At 37.3% G+C, this 17,426-nt stretch overlaps 3 protein-coding genes across 5 annotated transcripts; 1 reads left to right on the forward strand and 2 right to left on the reverse strand.

Moving 5' to 3' along the window:
* Positions 1 to 154: 154 nt before the first annotated feature.
* pttg1 (PTTG1 regulator of sister chromatid separation, securin) lies at positions 155 to 2,992 on the reverse strand. Its single transcript, XM_026918306.3, has 6 exons — positions 2,852 to 2,992; positions 2,042 to 2,142; positions 1,804 to 1,949; positions 1,653 to 1,728; positions 385 to 537; positions 155 to 305 (listed from the first exon to the last, which is right to left on the reverse strand). The coding sequence occupies exons 2-6, from the start codon at positions 2,127 to 2,129 to the stop codon at positions 223 to 225; spliced, it is 546 nt and encodes a 181-aa protein (XP_026774107.1). The 5' UTR covers positions 2,130 to 2,142; positions 2,852 to 2,992; the 3' UTR covers positions 155 to 222.
* An 8,717-nt stretch (positions 2,993 to 11,709) lies between these two features.
* On the reverse strand, positions 11,710 to 13,732 carry foxi3b (forkhead box I3b). Its single transcript, XM_026917548.3, has 2 exons — positions 12,947 to 13,732; positions 11,710 to 12,786 (listed from the first exon to the last, which is right to left on the reverse strand). Exons 1-2 carry the CDS (start codon positions 13,536 to 13,538, stop codon positions 12,236 to 12,238), a joined length of 1,143 nt encoding a protein of 380 aa, XP_026773349.1. The 5' UTR covers positions 13,539 to 13,732; the 3' UTR covers positions 11,710 to 12,235.
* Positions 13,733 to 14,483: 751 nt separating this feature from the next.
* syce3 (synaptonemal complex central element protein 3) lies at positions 14,484 to 16,123 on the forward strand. Of its 3 annotated transcripts, none has more exons than XM_026918393.3 (3): positions 14,484 to 14,957; positions 15,318 to 15,426; positions 15,522 to 16,115. In XM_026918393.3, the coding sequence occupies exons 2-3, from the start codon at positions 15,318 to 15,320 to the stop codon at positions 15,695 to 15,697; spliced, it is 285 nt and encodes a 94-aa protein (XP_026774194.3). In that variant the 5' UTR covers positions 14,484 to 14,957; the 3' UTR covers positions 15,698 to 16,115. The 3 variants fall into 3 exon arrangements, with proteins under 3 accessions (XP_026774194.3, XP_026774196.3, XP_026774197.3); XM_026918395.3 differs by lacking the exon at positions 14,484 to 14,957 and adding an exon at positions 14,970 to 15,218 and having other exon boundaries at positions 15,297 to 15,426; positions 15,522 to 16,123; XM_026918396.3 differs by lacking the exon at positions 14,484 to 14,957 and adding an exon at positions 14,970 to 15,218 and having other exon boundaries at positions 15,522 to 16,123.
* Positions 16,124 to 17,426: the final 1,303 nt, after the last annotated feature.

A 17,426-nucleotide genomic window follows, 5' to 3' on the forward strand; every position in this document is an offset into this window, starting at 1 on the left:
GTATATGGTCTTTTTTTTTTTTTTTTTTTTTTTGTATTACACTGCTCAGTGACCTTGAGCTTGGGAAAGGCATGATGAATTAAACTGATAACTGATGCTTGTTGGGTTAGATCCCTGAAATGAGCTAGAAGAGACAGCAATGATAAAGTCAAAATATTTGTAAAAAGAAAACTTTATTACAAAATTAAGTTTAGTGTAAAAAGGGTGTAATATATAACAGCATCATGAGTCACACTCAGATGGCAAATCCACAGTCAGCTCACTGATGGTTTCTAGGAATGCTTCCAGGTCATCTCTGTAGTGCACTATATAAAAGACATCATTTAATTGTATCTAAAACTATGGTAAAGTTATTCAGACAAGAATTTTAGCAGATTATGATACCTGAAGGCATCTTGAGAGGAGACAGTGGCAAACATGGTGGAATCATACTGAAATCCTCTTCGAGCACATTTAGAGGCCACTGCTGTTTTCTCAAACCAGCCAATGAAAACCGGCTGAGGCAGACTTCCTCTGGTACACAGTATACTTCAAAGTCTGTACATGGTTCAAGACAGTCAATCGTGAGAATTTGCAGGCATCACAACATTCTAAAATAGTGATGACATTTAATTCACTTATGCCTTGAGTAATAAATCAGCAAATGTACTTTACAAACATTGGCCCTTTTCAAACCTTCACAGCAGTGTGTAGTTTTGAGCTCCTGGCATAGCTCATGATTCATACACATTCCTTAACTCTTCATACAATCAGAATTAAGTTATTTAATGTGTTTTTTGTACACATCATTTACCACATACAAGCTCCACTTCTTTTTTTTTTTGGCAATGTATTGGAACTATGCCAATAAGTATTTTTGGGCCACTGATTAAATCTGAATTGTCCGTTATCCCAACACTTATACCCCAATATTATTTGAGGTGCTTTTGGGCCAAACAAAAGCACAAACAGTTAATTGCTAATAAATGCAGAATTACTTTCCACATAATAGTACAAAAAGTTTTACAAGTTCCCCACAAGTCACTTTTTTTTTTTTATTTAAATATTAGGTCTAACATTTCAATTCTAGCATTAGTTTGTTACATTGAAACTGCTACTACACTTACTTTGGGCTATCAGTCCATGCGTGTATGGCAACACAACGCTGTATCCAGCTGTAGCTTCTTTTGGGAAATATTTTCTTTGCCGGAGCAAAAATAAACAGTATTTGGCCATACTGAAATGTCAGTTACTCAATATTAATTTCTTGTTTATAGAACTGTTGTATAAAAGTAACATATATTGGCTTTGCCAGTCCATATTTTTGCAGGTTGAAAAAGGGTCTTGTTTTTGGAGATGTTCATAGAATGTCTGCTAAGAATACCAAATCTATGATTGGTAAATCAACAGCAAATGAGAATCATGAGAACTGCCAAAAACTCACAGGAACCAAGAGAACATTGTGTTTAGCATCTAAGAAACATCAGGATGTCAGATGGTAGAAATGTTAAGAGTAGATTATTCAGATACATTCAGCCTGAACATGCAAACAGTTGCAGGGTTTAGAGCACAATACTGTGGTTGCTAGGGTATGTAGATTAAAAACCCTTTGGAGTCATTCATGCTGGTGACATCCTTGAATTGTTCAAATTTCAATTCTGAAAGAGACCTACCACTCGGGTCATATGGGAAGCACTTCTCAATCTCTGGGTAGTCCTCACCAACAGGCTGAGGAGCCACTTTACATTGCTATAACAAAAAAGGGAGTTGGTAATATCTCTAGCAGTAATAAAATTGCAAGTAAATGATATTTCAACCACCAACCTGGGCTGCAAGGGGTTTATTCAGCACATCACCTTTATGAGAGGTTGCTGGAGTGGCTACAATCTTATTAACTGTTCCCAAAGCTTTACGGCCTGACTGCGCAGGAGCTCCGAGCCGTGTCTTCAGTGGAGTTTTTAGGAGACGCTCTATAAACAAACAGTTACACAGACCAGTGTGTAATGAAATAACCTTGACCAAAACCCTCAAGTCAAGCTAGTGTGAAATGACTCCAGCTTACCAGGAGCAGACTGAAGCCTCTGGCGAACTTTTATGGATGGAGCAGCAAGTGTGCCATTCTCTTGATCAAGGTAAACCATAGCATCCATGGCCTCTGACACTCTAGCACAGACACACATGTGACCAATCTAATGCACATGTTCCCAGTGTTGGTCCTGGAGTAGCCTCTATCCTGAACATTTTCGTGTTTTCCCTGCTCTAACTTCAGCTAATTAATATTCTTTCCTGGGTTGAAATGGGTGTGTGGGAGCAGGGAAGACACTTAAATGCGTAGGACAAGGATTATTCCAGGTCCATGACTGGGATCCTGTGATCTAATGCAGTACATTCCCACACAAACACTGCAACATTTCCTTAGAGGCAATAGCAATAACAATAACAATACACGACATTCAAACCGCAAGTGCTGTAAATAAGGGAATGCCTGCAAACAACAAAATACACTTAATGTTTTGAGTCTCTTTTGAGTTCTGACAGTGTTGAGCATGTCCATCGACAGTTGCTCTGAATTTAGGGACACAGGATGAAGCAGTTTCACATCGTGAAAATGCGCCCCTCCAACTACAAAACATAATCTACAGTTATATTCGTGTAGTGACGAACATTATGAAATTTAACAAACCCCAAGAAACGAAGTCATGGATTTACACAAAGTTATTAGCTAGCATTAGCATGAATGTAGACTCTCCTAGATGGTTGGCTAACTAACGGCAGTCGTTTACGGCTTTAGTTTAACCTCAGCAACCAGTTAATTCTGTTTTTCATCCAACAAATCTTGCTTAGTGTGTGATAAACGGACCTGCCAACTTACCAAAAACTAGTTATGTGGCGACTTCCTTCTTAAGCCCTTTGTTTTTGTGCAGTTACAAACATGTATGTTTTGACTTCAATTTTCCCGGTTTTAAAAGGCAACCTGCCTTCTGATTGGTTCGTGCGCATTTCGTTTTCTTCTGTGGTACGTCTAGTTATGTTCGTTAGTATTATACTGCCGCTGTGTGGCCAGAGTGGGTAAGTCATTTACTACAAGTACGGTAAAGTAGTGCTTAAATGAAGCTGTAAGTGTTGCAAGGCTGACATTGTAGGTTGCAGTGTGTGTTCTTCAAACACACCAAGTGTACATTAAAAGTTTTTGGTGTAAATTTTTTTCTAGACCAACAAAGAATTAATAATAAAGATGTATGCATCTTGTTTCTTTGTTTCAGGACCTTTTCTTGCATTTGATTTTTATAGAGTAAAAAAGGTTACCATTACAAAAAACTCGACTCCCCCACCTCTCTCTCTCTCTCTCTCTCTCTGTGTGTGTGTGTGCTCTAAATAACGTTATGCATATTTAAGTAAAGCTATGTATGCATGTAGATCAGTGGTGAAGCCTCCAAAGAATGAAGACTTTACCAGATAATAGAATAATCAATGTTTTTCCATAAAGTAGTAAACATTTATAATTTCTTAAGTTTTTTCATTTAAATACATCATGACAAATACATAATTAATAGAACTTATTAATATCATTATTAAATTTTCCATATCCAGAATCAGCATATTGATTATTTATACAGAGTATTTATATAATCACAAGTTTCAGCTCTTGCAGCAATTTTTCAGGCAAAAATGAATCGTACCCAGTTAACCCAAATGGAGTCGATCAATTGAGACACTGGAACTACAGGGTTTATGCAGCTAAACAAACACAAAATGTTACCTAAAGATTGTAAAACAAACTTTGGATATCCAGTATATCTTAGGGGACTAAGTTAGGGGAGAATTGTGGAAATTTAATTTAATAAAAATATTTATTTATTTGTCTGTTTGTTTATAACATTTTACTATAAAGGAAAGAAAGAAGAACAAAACAGACAGAGGTGTCCCAGAACTTCTGGGCCTTGGGACCCTGACGGCATATTCCCCTCAGAGTGTTGTTTGTTCAGCAGGCAGTTGCTGGATACCTGCATAGTAAATGGCATCAAAGCTAATGCTACAGGACAGATGAGGATTGCAAGGTGAGATGTGGGTTAGAGCATATAAAGAGCAAATAAAACAACAAAAGAGCAGCTTAGTTAGTCTGTTCCCTGGAGACATTGTTCCTGGTCCTAACACAATGACTAAATGGGCTAATTTGATTGAATTTATGCAAAGCATGCTACTTGTTGCCATGGAAATTCCAGACTCTACATGCCTAAGTCACAGTCCAGTGAATCTTAACAGTCCTAATCCCCCTGCCGTCTCCTCACAGTGTTTACTTTAGGCCAGCTTACACTTCAACTTATGGGCCACCGGTAGCTTTTGATCCTGCTCAACATGTAAACACAGTTGAACCGCTTCAAATCTACATTCTATTAAAATGCTGCCTCAGTGTTTTTTTTTTTTTTTTTTTTTTTTTTAAATCCAGCTCTCACATTAATTTATTCTTAGAACATGTAGGACTATTTTTGGTATGTATCATGTATCATTCATTCACTCTCAGGTGCTCACTGCATTACTCATATTTCTAATGTGATTCTAACAAAGACTGCAGATTCACTAAAGGTCCAAGTGCAAGAAACAACAAAAATATGGTTTTAAAATACTAGTAAATAAGATTTATTCCTGAATATACTATAGTCAAGTTATAAATAAAGGAAATACAATCTTATTATAAAGGTAATTTAACATAATGCATAAACACAACTAAATCATACGGTATGATGATGATTTAATGTGAATTATGAGGGATATGAGACCTGAAGACACTGTTTTAAGACAAGGTTTTGGCAATGGAACAATGTGTCTTTCCCAGGAACCCCATTACTATTATACCCAAACCAACAGCTCATTTCAAACATTAAGAAATACATTTGATGAAGAATCTAGTCAGATCCTGCAGAACTTCTGGAATCATCTATGTTGCTGATGAACCATTTCTATACTGATGGGAGTGCCTTTCCCAGGATGTTTTTTTTTTTAAGGAAGAATGGTGTTCATCCCTCCAGTACAGTTCCACAGAACCTATGCCTATGCCAAAGTGCACTGAAGATATTCTGGCAGCTTGTGGTAGCTAAATGCCATACTAAGACACAATTTGTCACTCATTTGTGTATATATTTGACACACACACACACACACACACACACGCACGCAAACTCTGACACTTCACATTTTCAACCACAGGGAGGCACAGCAGGTGCATCCATTTAGTCCAATGTATGATTCTGCGTCAAGTTTTAGGAATCATTATTGGGTCATCACTTAAAGACTATTAAACTAAGTTTTATAAATGCTCCTTGGTAAACCATTTTACACAGTGACCTTTGAGATAAAATTGAGGGAACTCAAACAGACATATGTGCAGAGGCCTATTGCTGAGGCCATCACCAGGAAATTTACATTGATCACTCAAAATCCAAGTCTACTGTAACCAACTCCTAAAGTGGGTATTTGGTTATAAAAATTCATGCTTTGTCTCATTAATCAGTAACATGCTTGTGTTTGCACCATGTTGACATATCAAATATTTTATGGTGAAATAATAGAACAATTCAATAAAGTTGTGTGTTTGTTGCCTCCCATCACTATTTTCCCTAAATATTCTATAAAAGCCATGCCACACAGTCAGACTGCTGTGATACCCTGAGATATAAGAACACGTTTACATGAGAAGAAATTTCCTGCTTTCACCATGAAGTTCATCTTAGCTTGTCATTTTTGGAAACTTTAAATTTGGGATTAAGGGAAAAGTGGAGGTGCTTTTTTTTTTACAATTTTTTTTTAATCTTTTGTAAATTTACACTATTCATCTATGCTTGACTTTTGTTCTATGCATCTGAAGATCACAAGGAAGCAACAGTGATGATTCCACAAGTTTTGCAGGATATCACTCCACACTTTAACAAATATATTTCTTAATGAAATGAGCTGTTGATTTGGATATAATAGCAACAGGGTTCCTGGAAAAGATAGATTGTTCTATTGCCAAAACAATGTCTTCAGTTTTTCACAAAATCTGCTATCATATTATTTAGTTGTGTTTCTGTATTTTGTTAAACCTACAGCTTCATAATAAGATTGTATTTGTGACTTGACTACAGTATATTCAGGAAAAAAGTCTTATTTAGTAGTGTTTTAAAACCATATTTTTGTTGTTTCTTGCACTAGGATCTTTGGTAAATCTTTCTTAAAATCACATTAGAAAATATGAGTAATGCAGTGAGCACATGAATGGAGGGGGCAGTGGCTCTGCAGAAACTGAGCGAAGGCAAAGTTAAACTTGTTCAAAACTTCCTCACTTAATGTGTCTGGAGCGTGCGTGAGTATTTACAGACAACAGAGCACTAGAACTGGAAGGCCTGCCTCTTCCATCATCTCTTCCTGGAGTTCTCAATCTGAGTTTACTAAACACAACTAAAAGGCCAATACTGTTTTACTCATAACAGTGCAGCGTGTGGTCACTGTTTGGTGTTGTTTTGGCAGCATGGCAATTTGCCTTACATTATGGTGATGCAATACAATGCAAAATTGTTATTGTCACTAAAATTACATTTAAAAAAAACAAATTGCTGTTATATTGGAAATAACAAAAATTCTACTAGCATTATATTTAATTAAACAGTATTACCTCTTGTATAATTTCTGAGTCTAATCTCAATTATGGGCCCCTCTGCTGGCCCACTTCTTTATCTTGATGGATTTAACCCTGCTGTTTGGAGTTTATGGTGTCAACATTGTACATATACCTGTGACCTGAATGACACTCCAACATAATCAGATCAACAGTTTCATACTCAACCACATCACTTTAAGTCTTGTATCTAAGCAAACTTGTTAGAATAGGGCATTGATATACTGTAGGTAACTCTTTGAATATGTGGAGGTCGAAACAGGTCATTTTCTATTTCCATTCAATCCAATAAAGTAGAAGTAGGGGAGTCCTACTTGTTTCATGGTTGTTTCATATGTTCACTGAATACTTTATTAGGAACACACCTACTCATTCATGCATTATCTAATTAGCCAATTGTCTGGCAGCAGTGTAATGCACAAAATCATGCAGATATGGGCCATCAGCTTCGAGTAATATTCACATCAGCATCAGAATGGGGAAAATAATGTCAGTGATTTTGACCATGGCATGATTGTTAGTTCTAGATGGGCTGGTTTGGTATTGGTTCTATAACTGCTGATCTCTTGGGATTTTCACGCACAACAGTCTCTAGTGTTTACTTAGAACTGTACAATAAAGAAAAAATGTCCAGTGAGCGGCAGTTCTATGGATGGATATTCCTTGTTGATGAGAGAGGTCAATGGAGAATTGCCAGACTGGTTCAAGCTACCAGAAAGGCTACAGTAACTCAGATAACCACTCTGTACAATTGTGGTGAACAGAAAAGCATCTCAGAATGCACAACACGTTGAACCTTGAGGCGGATGGGCTACAACAGCAGAAGACCACATCAGGTTCTACTTCTGTCAGCCAAGAACAAAAAAGCTGAGGCTACAGTGGGCACAGGCTCACCAAAACTGGACAGTTTAAGACTGGAAAACCGTAGCTGGTCTCGATTTCTGCTGAGGCACACAGATCGTAGGGTCAGAATTTGACCATGTGCATCTCTTCATGGCTGCAATTTATCCATCTTCTAATGGCTACATCGAACATGATAATTCACCATGTCACAAAGCAAAATTAGTCTCAAACTGGTTTCATGAACATGACAATGAGTTCAATGTTCTTCAGTGGCCTTCCCAGTCACCTGATCTGAACACCTTTGGGATGTGGTAGAATGTTTGATTCGCAGCATGAATGTGCACCTGAAAAATGATGCAATCATGTCAATATCGACTAGAACCTCATAGAATATTTCTTCACAACATCTTGTGGAATCCATGCCACAAAGAAGTGAGGCTGATTGAAAGCGAAGGAAGGCCCTACCCAGTATTAGTGTAGTGTTCCTAATAAAGTGTTGAGTGAGTGTATATTGAGTTCTCAATTCATTTTGTAATAGTTGCACTACTTAGTTAATAACTTTGTTCTGTTAATAACCTGAAGAGCATTGGAATACTCCAGCTTATACATAATATGTCATACATAATTTTATCAAGTATTAATATCATTATTATTATTCAGGATAATCAAATCTATGACAGAAAATATTTTCTAGCTACAACAAAATTACAGTCATGTTACTTCTAAATCATTTAAATTAATTTAATCTTACTTTCCTAGAAAGTTGTAGTAGTAGTAGTGTGTATGTGTGTGTGTGTGTGTGTGTGTGTGCGTGTGTGTGTGTCTTGCGTGTGTACACGCTACATTACAGGCAGCAGGTCTAGTTGGAGATTTATAGATTTAATCATGTTAAGCTGTTGAACAATAATTCTTCACCCCTACGGCACTGGAAAGCTCAAGGAATCAAGGAATGAATGCTGAGGCCCTTAATGTTTTTGTCAAGCATATATAATCCACTTCATTACCATACAGTCTGACAAATTACATTACGATCCTATGCATATTGTGAGTAAATCATATCATGTTGGTGTTACTGAATTGATCTTTCCTCACAAGATCAAAAAAATTTAATCTTTGAACAGTGTGATATAGATTGTTTAATATTTATTACTATATAAAATATGAGTAGAAAAAACTTTAGAGGTAGGGAGCACATAACCAGATTAGCTGTTAAATAAAGACTTTTACTAGGGTCTATAGAGAGAAATAAGCAGCAATTTTTTTTAACAAAATGTCAACAAGCATTAGAAGAGTCTATACTTCGGGATTACGGCTGGAATGGAAGAGCCAAATTTTTGTAACAGACAACACAAAGACCAAGAAGCAGAATGATAATAAAACCATGTTACAGATTTGTGTTAAACGGTTGGAAATTTGCATTATGCGAAAAACAGTTTGTGATAGGCTACAGGTTACAACAACTTTTTGTAAATTTGTGTCTGAGAGTGCCGGTATATTCATGTCCTTTATCTCTTTTGGCATCTTAAGTCAAAGAAAGTGCTAAACTACAATTAAGTTTCATTGAGGATGGTAAGATAAAACATGTGCCAAAGAAATTATTGATAGCAACTCTGCATGTTCAGACAAAAAAGAAACCTTCCATTTGGATTGGCCCATGTTCTTAGGAGAGAACTGCTCTCTTTCCATGTCCTCAAAGCATTTGTTTTTCCATCATAACAGTGCTTGATGATAACCATCTCACTCTTGCCATTTGCAGCTCAGAGCCAAACAGGAGCCACAAATCAGTCATAATATCAGTCTCCTGCTGTTGTGCCGCTGAGTGTCAGGTATGTTATGAGCTGTTATGCAAAACGGTTGCTATATGATCCGATGTGAAGTCTTAGCACAGATCAGTTTCTTGAAGAAAACCTTTTAGCATTTGCTGACAGGAATGATTGACTGTCACAGACACCCAAATGATTACTGTTGGGTCAAGTAATTTGGTGGAACATTTTGTCTGTTGGTAATCTCAACGACTCAGTGAAAGTGAATAATCTGAGCTCTTTGTCATGTAGATAGATTAGAATAATATCTGTACTAAGTAGATCAGTGCTCCCACATGTGATCCAGGCCTTTTTTTTAACTACATTTGGCGAAGAAAGCTCACTATGCTCTACATCTTTACTTTTCCCTTCAGTTGCAAGAGTACTGCCTATGTTTAGGGGTAAATAATGTCCTTAAGGCAGTATGGAGAAGGATGCAGGTTGTAAACACAACAAACAAGTGAAATTTGTGTAATCTGCCAGATACTCTTATTTCTGGTGACTTCACTGCGGTTTAAATTTGCTGATTCTATCAATTGATCTTTTTTACGTTACCCACAGGGACATGTAAAATCATGACTACTAGTCTATGCTCAGGAAATTATGGTGAAGGGAAAATATAATCAGAACATCAGCTTCACAATAACGACTTGGTTAGCCACCGATATCGGGAACTTTGTTTGCTTACACCTTTTTTGTTTCAGGGCTTTGATTGTATAATAACTCTTTACACATGCAGAACAAAGAATCACACCTACCTGTTTCAAAAACTAGCCTCAGGAAATCAACCATAAGGCATTTCTTGGTGCCCTGCAAAACCCTACACTCTGCAATATGTAAAAAATTCTGGCAAGCACCCAGTTAAGTGCCTAGCTACAATGTTTACGTACAAGTTAATTTGCTGCCTACTTTAAAAAAAAATCAACACACACAAGCCTGCACCTGAATCTTTTACAATTTTTTCAGTACAGTTTATTCCCCAGATTTTTGCATAGCCTAAAAGTGATACACTATATGGCCATAAGTATGTGGACACCTGACCAATCACACCCATGAATGCTTGTTGAACATCTCATAACAGATTTAGTTCCCTCTTTGCTGTTAATAACCTCCACTCTTCTGAGAAGGCTTTACACTAGTTTTTAAAAATTCTTAATGGGGGATTTGCCAATTCAGTCACAACAGTATTAGTGAGGTCAGGCACTGATATCAGGAAAGGAGGCCTGGCACACAGTCAGCATTCCAGTTCATCCCAAAGGTGTTCAGTGAGGTTGAGTCACTCAAGTTCTTCCACACCAACCTTGGGAAGCCATGTCTCTATGGACCTTGCTTTGTGCACAGGGGCATTGTCATGCTGGACCATGTTTGGGCCCCTTAGTTCCAGTGAAGGCAAATCATAATGTTACAGCATATAAAAACATTCTAGGCAGTTTTGTGCTTCCAAATTTGGAGGCAACAGTTTGTAGAAGGCCCATATATGGGTGTGATGGTCAGGTGTCCACATACTTTTGGCAACAGCAATATAAAATTTATTTATTTATTTATTTATTTATTTATTTATAACTATTATTTTATTGAACGTTCAGAAGTTGGGGTTAACTTATTGTTGGTTTAGTTAGGAATTTATTATGAACAACTAGATAAAATAGTTTCTGTGTGTAGTTTTTAAATTTCTGTGAAAGCATGTGATCTTTGGAAGGGCATCCTTTCTTATAAAAGGACATATATTCCCTTATAGTATTTATGTTGTTTTTGGTCATATGAAAAACAATTTTCTTTTCTTTAAATAAATTTCCTAAAATTGAATACTTCAATTAGATTCTTTCAAATAAAGAGGAAAAAATCTTTCAGCTATATGTTTTTGGTTATCTGACCCTATTTCCTTGAAGAGCTTTTACAACAGTGGAAGTCCATTAGTTCTGTTTTTTTCCCTAAAAGTTCACTTTAAACAAAGTTATATTCTGAGAAAATCTGAGCTATTTAACATATCATTGCATTAGTTACATTTCACATTTAGGCAAGTTACATATGCTTTCCATTAAGGATCATTTTTGTACCCACCAATGTAATATGAGCTCTTAGAAAAATGTAATACAAAGTTGTTGCTTTTTTTTAAGTTTTAAAAGATTTAAAGGGTCTGGGAAATTAGTTAGGTTTATTATTATTCTTGACTAACAAATTTCAAGGTTTGGAGGAATAATTTCCAACTCATCTGACAAAAATGAGTAATGTTGAATCAAAACTGGGACCAGACTAATTAGATATTTTTTAATAATCATCTTTTTCTGCCATGCATTTAGTCTTTAGCTGGCTGGGGTTTTGCATTAAAAAATTACTACTCTCTCAAAGTTAGTAAATCATTATTGTGGTCAGTTGATTAAGCACTGGATACCGTTTACATTTCTTTATTAAAAAAGTAACAGAAGGCACACATAAAACTCTGTACAACATTTACTCACACCTTTAGAAGTAAAAAGACATCACAACTTTCCATTAAGCAGACAAACAAGACAAAGTATAAAAAACTGAATGGATCAAATTACAGGTGTAGAATGAAGAATGTTGCACCCCATGCACTTTCTCTAAGGTTACTCTGCTGGTTAAAGACTTTTTTAAGCCATGTTCAGTGTTAGTACAAGTGCTCACAGTTTTAGTGATACGATCAGCAAAGATAGTTGGATGGAATGGCATAATGTCAGCAGTAGACCTCACATCGAAGCTGCTGGTGGCTTTTGTTAGTATCACGCACATCATGATGCTGACTAAGCTGTTCCTGTGGGAATCTGCTGTAATCTCACACTCACGGGGCCATTTCGGCATTCAACCAAAACCAGTCAACTGGTAGTAAGTGTGTGTATATGTGAAGCTTTTTTTTTTTTTTCTCTCACCAGTCTCTGGCTGCAGCTCAATATGAAGCTTGTGCTATTTCTTATTGACTTTTGACTTTTGTCCAGTTCTATCACACCTCTGTGCCCTCTCGGGGATACAGAATGCCAGTTGAGTTCAAGCCAGGGTAGAAATGGCCACTGAACTGGTTGAGAGCAGGACTGCTGTAGCCTAAAGTGGCATGAGACCCTGAGGGGGAGATGGGAGGCGGTGGTGGGAGAGGAGATGCCCATTCAGGGACTGTGGAACCAGGAGAGTAGGAGCTAAAGCCTGATGTTTGGGTTGCTCTTTGTGTGCCATCCACTGGTAGGCTGAGAGGAATGGGGCGATTAATGGGTTCTCCACCCACCTCCACAGACCCAGCTGACACCCCAGACATTTCTGTCAGGAAGTTGCTCAGGCAAGGGGGGGGACCCATGGCAGGAGCTTTCTCAGGTGAGGCTGAAATGTCAAGCGTTGCATTTTTGGGGCTCCCACTCCCATCTCCTGCCTCTGAGCTAAGAGCTCCTCCAGAGCTGCCCTCCCCAGCAAGACCATCAGACTTTCTCTTCCTCTTGCGCCTGAAGTTGCCGTTGTCAAACATCTTTTCACAGTTTGGGTCAAGGGTCCAGTAATTACCTTTACCTTAAGAGTGAGAGAGAAAGACTTGACATGAATTTGACTGGAATATGATACCAAGCAAAAACCTCCCAGAAAATCTTACCCACCATTATTCAAAATTGCTTAGGACAATTAAAACGTGTGACAATTAAAATGAGTGACAAACACAGTCAAGAGTTCTTACCAGGGTCATCTTCATCCCGGGGTACTTTCTTGAAACAGTCATTCAGTGATAGGTTGTGGCGAATAGAGTTCTGCCAGCCAGCTTTGCTCTTATTGTAGAAAGGAAAATTGTCTGCTACATACTGGTAAATCTGACTCAGAGTCAGGCGCCGGTCTGGGGCACCATGTATTGCCATTGCAATGAGTGCTGAATATGAGTAGGGTGGCCTGACCAGCTTCATTAGGTCCTCCTGAGAAGGTATGGAGAACCAACCCAGTTCTCCACTAGCACCCCCGGGACCTCCCTGCCCAAGGTAAGGCCTCTGCATGCCATAATGCTGCGGCACAAAGGAGGGTACAGCAGGACCTGGTGCACCACCCAGATATGCAGAAGTGTTGATCCCAGTCCCACTGAACCACAGGTATGGGTTAGGAGATGAAGTTGCATATTCCCCAAGATCATATGAGGAGGGGTTTGTCCTCTGTGGACTTGGCAGTGATGGAGGAGGATAGTAATTATCGCTGTAAAGGCTCAGCTCTGGAGGCTCCTGTCCCAAGCTGGGGAACTGTGGACCACATCGAGTTGGAGACTGACCTTGTTCATATGATGTCATGATTATTGCTTCATAAGACGCTCCTATCTGGATACAAATGGCTCAGGTGGCTCCAGATGTAATACACTGTTTCTTCTATGGTCCAGAAATATTTCTTTTTCTCTTCTTTTAAAAACAGATCTGCAGCTGAGAGGTCTAATATCGTTCTTCACTCTGCCATTGTTTGCCCTTGCACTCTCGTCAGTTCTGTCACCTGTCACACCTGTTTTATTCATGCATACCTGGCACCTCCCTTCTTTCTTCTTATTGGTTACTTTCTCTTTCTAGTGATATGACTATATTCACTTTTTTTGTTATTTAAAGGACCCATTTAAAGATATGCAGAGTGATTTTTAACATGCACACACAATTTGTTTTGTAGTGTGTACTACATACAGTGAAATATGCTTTTGGATCCTTCTGATGACTAATGTGTGTGCACTGGTGTAATGAGACAAGGACTAAAAACAAACCTTATATATATAATATATAATAACCTTAATATCACTTCTTAATTTTAAAAAGAAGGGAGAAAAATCATGTACCAAAAATGGCAAAGCACAAAAATTGAGCCAAATATCGAAAATTTCATGGTGGCAAAATAATTTTAGTATTATTCCATTTTTAATAAAAATTAAAAGATTATATTGACCCAAACAACAAAAGCAAAACAACAAAAATGCCATTATATATATATATATATATATATATATATATATATATATATATATATATATGGGGCATAAATAATTTTATGGCATGTTATTATTTTTTTTATAACAAAACTGGGCATTTTAGTTATTTGTATGCTGAAAAATCCAGCTTGGTCTTTTTATTATTATTATTATTATTATTGTTATTATTATTATTACTGCTACTACTATTTTAACCAGCTACCAGCTGCCAAAACACAGGCTGAGCTGGTCAAGGTAATAGATCGACTTTGTCAGCTGTAAAGTTATTTTCCAGCTTCCTTATTCCTTGGCTGAATTCATCAGTATATGTTTGAAATTTCCGAACTGTCTTACTGTGGTGTGATGGTCTATCAGTTTGACCAGCTCTGACTGTTTTGGAAACTGGTAGCTGAGTTTTTCTAGAGTTTTCAGCAGGGTTGTAGATTACAGCTGATGGTTGGGAGCTTAATGGAGCAACCTTTCACTTCTTTTAAAATTTTCACCTAAAATTAGGAATTGTGTTATTCATTATTTTCACTGTAGGACACACAGACCTGCCTGTACTACCTTTTCAGTGTTTCGGGAGCACACTCACTGTGGAACGCATCCAGACGTTTCTGCTATGTCGTGACATTTATGCGCGTGCTTCGAGCTTTGCGTGACCACGGAAACGGAGAAAAACTGTTATCAAACATTTCCTTCAGACGCTAGCAGGCTGTCGCAAAACTCACGTTTGACTTAAACCATCGAGAGTTACTTTAGCAAGGTGATGCAATTCCTTATGTAAATTGTATATATTGTTACCTGTAACTAAGCAAAGTAAAGACAGCTAAACAGGTTAGCTAAACTGGTCACCAAGCTTGCTAGTTTGCGATAACCTTGTCCGATAGCTAGGTAGATTTGTAGCTAGCACAAAACTTAAGAAGTTTTCCAGTTGGTCAGTTTATTTTAAACAATTTTAGACTGCTTATTCACTAGCAGTAAGTCGTAGCGGCCCACTAACTTTAATGTGCTTCTTGTATAAAAGGTGAATGCAAATATGGGTATTACGTAGTATAATGAATATTGCGTGGTGTAGCTAGCAGTCGCTAACTAACATAGCTAGCTTGCTTATGTCGGTTTTTAGATGGTTGACAGTGCTTCAGCTGGCGAACAGTGCGAGGATTTTGGTCGTGAAACTTTAGAATTCAGTAAAGATTTAGAGAGGATGACCGAGGAGATGGAGAATATTTCAGGTGACATACATATTCAGCAAATACAGCATAAAGAAGTTGTTAGTGCTCTGTGACGGAAAGCTTAGCAGTAACAGTTTGCCATTCTCTGCTCGCAGTGAATCTGACTTGGATGGCGTACGACATGGTGGTACTGAGGACTGATCCTCAACTCGCAAAAGCCCTCAAGCGGCTGGAGAACGAATTCATCCAGTGTAAAGCTGTTATCTGCGGCTCCGGAGACAATCTAGTTAACCAGTGTACAGTTGCAAACCAAAAGACAACCCAAGAGTAGAGGCTGATTAAAAAAAAATAATAATAATTTATTGATTCTTTTTTTTTTTTTTATTTCGATTTAAGCTGCTAGTAATACATTGTAAAACACACGTAGGTTTGATTGACAGCTGTTTGTTACTGATATCAATAATAAAAAATAAAAAAAAAAGAAATTCAGTGTGGTTGATCATTTTGTGGCAGAAATCCGTTTTAGATTTTTATCAGATTTCAAAATAGTTGGTTTATTTTTACTTTTATTTGTTATCTATTGCCTTTCAGTGCAGATTTTGTTCCATAGGACACATATCTATGGCACTTTTCATATACAGTCTCTACACTCTACATATAGCATGAGTGGATGTGATAAACATGTCAGATTGGGCCATGCAGAGTTTTATTGTCTGATGACAGTGTGAGGTATTTTTTTTTCTTATTGCTACATTTGAATGCATTTATTCAATATTTGTTTAATGTCTATTTGATCTGTTTCCAGAAGGAGAAAATGGAAAAGTCCACAGATATTGAGCTCACTGCTTCCACTGTTGATCTGGATTACATACTGATGCAGCTGGATACTATTTCGGAGACTTTGGATCAGTTGGAAGGTGTGAACAACAGTAATGATGTAGCCTAGTTCATTCATAAATTGATAACACATTTAAAACAAATGACCACCAGACTATTTTGATAAATTAATTGTGGAGCTGGCTGTGCTAGCATTTGATATTTATACAAACTTTATTACAAATTATTATAATTGAACATTTAAATGTATGTAGCATATAGCCAATCTTTATAAACTCATTTCTCAATAAACCTAGTCATCATTTACTTTAAACAGAATGGAGAGATAAATGAAAAGATAGGTCTTTGCATACCATGCAATATGCAAAGCACTGGTCTGTTTGTGGTTTTTATTTAGATTTGAAGCACTCAATATGTGGGAATAGTTTTTTTAATCTTTATTGATGGAACTGTACATACTGTAAGTGCCACCTTATAATTCAAAATAACAAATATGTATAAATACTTATTATTTTTTAAATAATTAATAATACATCAAAGTATGTGATACAGGGTTATAACACAGTTATTTGACAACAGGGCATAGCCTCAGTTTAAAAAAAAAAGAAAGAAAAAGGCTTGATAAGAATATGACAGTGTGTTACCCTAGGGGCAGTACATTTTTAGGTGATCTGATACAGCACAGGTCACAGGTTGGCAAACTGCTTTGGGCGAAACTCCCATTACACCAGTACTCTGACCCTGATTAACATCTGCTGATGCCTATCGGTTGTGAGGGTTAGCTGAAGAAAAGAGGAAAGTCAAGTGGGAGGCATATTTAATATTAAATGTGGTGCATGACTTAATGGATGGCACATTCAGAAGGCTAAACCACAATACTATTAAATTCTTACCTTCATTTGCTACAAACTTTTGTTATTACATAGGCGCACAGTGTAGATTTTTACAATCTATTATAGTTTATTTACTTGTACCCTACAGTCATTACAGTTGAGTTCACTGAATTAGAGTCATTGCAGCATGTATCAGTTCTCATGGTTTGTTTGCCCTTGATTACCTAGTTTGATCCATTTTCTATTCTTTGTTTCCAGTGAAGACTCAGCTGCTGCAGTGTAATTTAACCGTGTGCTTCACACACCCTGATAAGATGGCATGTCTGCACTCTGGTGTAGAAGACTCAACGGGGTTGACAGCATCTCCAGAATTGGCAGAGTAAAGAGGTG

The sequence above is a fragment of the Pangasianodon hypophthalmus genome, chromosome 7, assembly GCF_027358585.1.
Source record: "Pangasianodon hypophthalmus isolate fPanHyp1 chromosome 7, fPanHyp1.pri, whole genome shotgun sequence".
Classification (NCBI taxonomy): Eukaryota; Metazoa; Chordata; class Actinopteri; order Siluriformes; family Pangasiidae; genus Pangasianodon; species Pangasianodon hypophthalmus.

Coding starts and splice junctions, on each gene's coding strand:
- syce3 (XM_026918393.3), top strand. CDS start 15,318: ATGGTTGACAGTGCTTCAGCTGGCGAACAGTGCGAGGATTTTGGTCGT. Junction 15,427..15,521: donor GGAGATGGAGAATATTTCAG/GTGACATACATA, acceptor CTCTGCTCGCAG/TGAATCTGACTTGGATGGCG.
- pttg1 (XM_026918306.3), bottom strand. CDS start 2,129: ATGGATGCTATGGTTTACCTTGATCAAGAGAATGGCACACTTGCTGCT. Junction 1,950..2,041: donor GAGGCTTCAGTCTGCTCCTG/GTAAGCTGGAGT, acceptor GTTTGTTTATAG/AGCGTCTCCTAAAAACTCCA. Junction 1,729..1,803: donor ATAAACCCCTTGCAGCCCAG/GTTGGTGGTTGA, acceptor TTTTTGTTATAG/CAATGTAAAGTGGCTCCTCA.
- foxi3b (XM_026917548.3), bottom strand. CDS start 13,538: ATGACATCATATGAACAAGGTCAGTCTCCAACTCGATGTGGTCCACAG. Junction 12,787..12,946: donor CCGGGATGAAGATGACCCTG/GTAAGAACTCTT, acceptor CTCACTCTTAAG/GTAAAGGTAATTACTGGACC.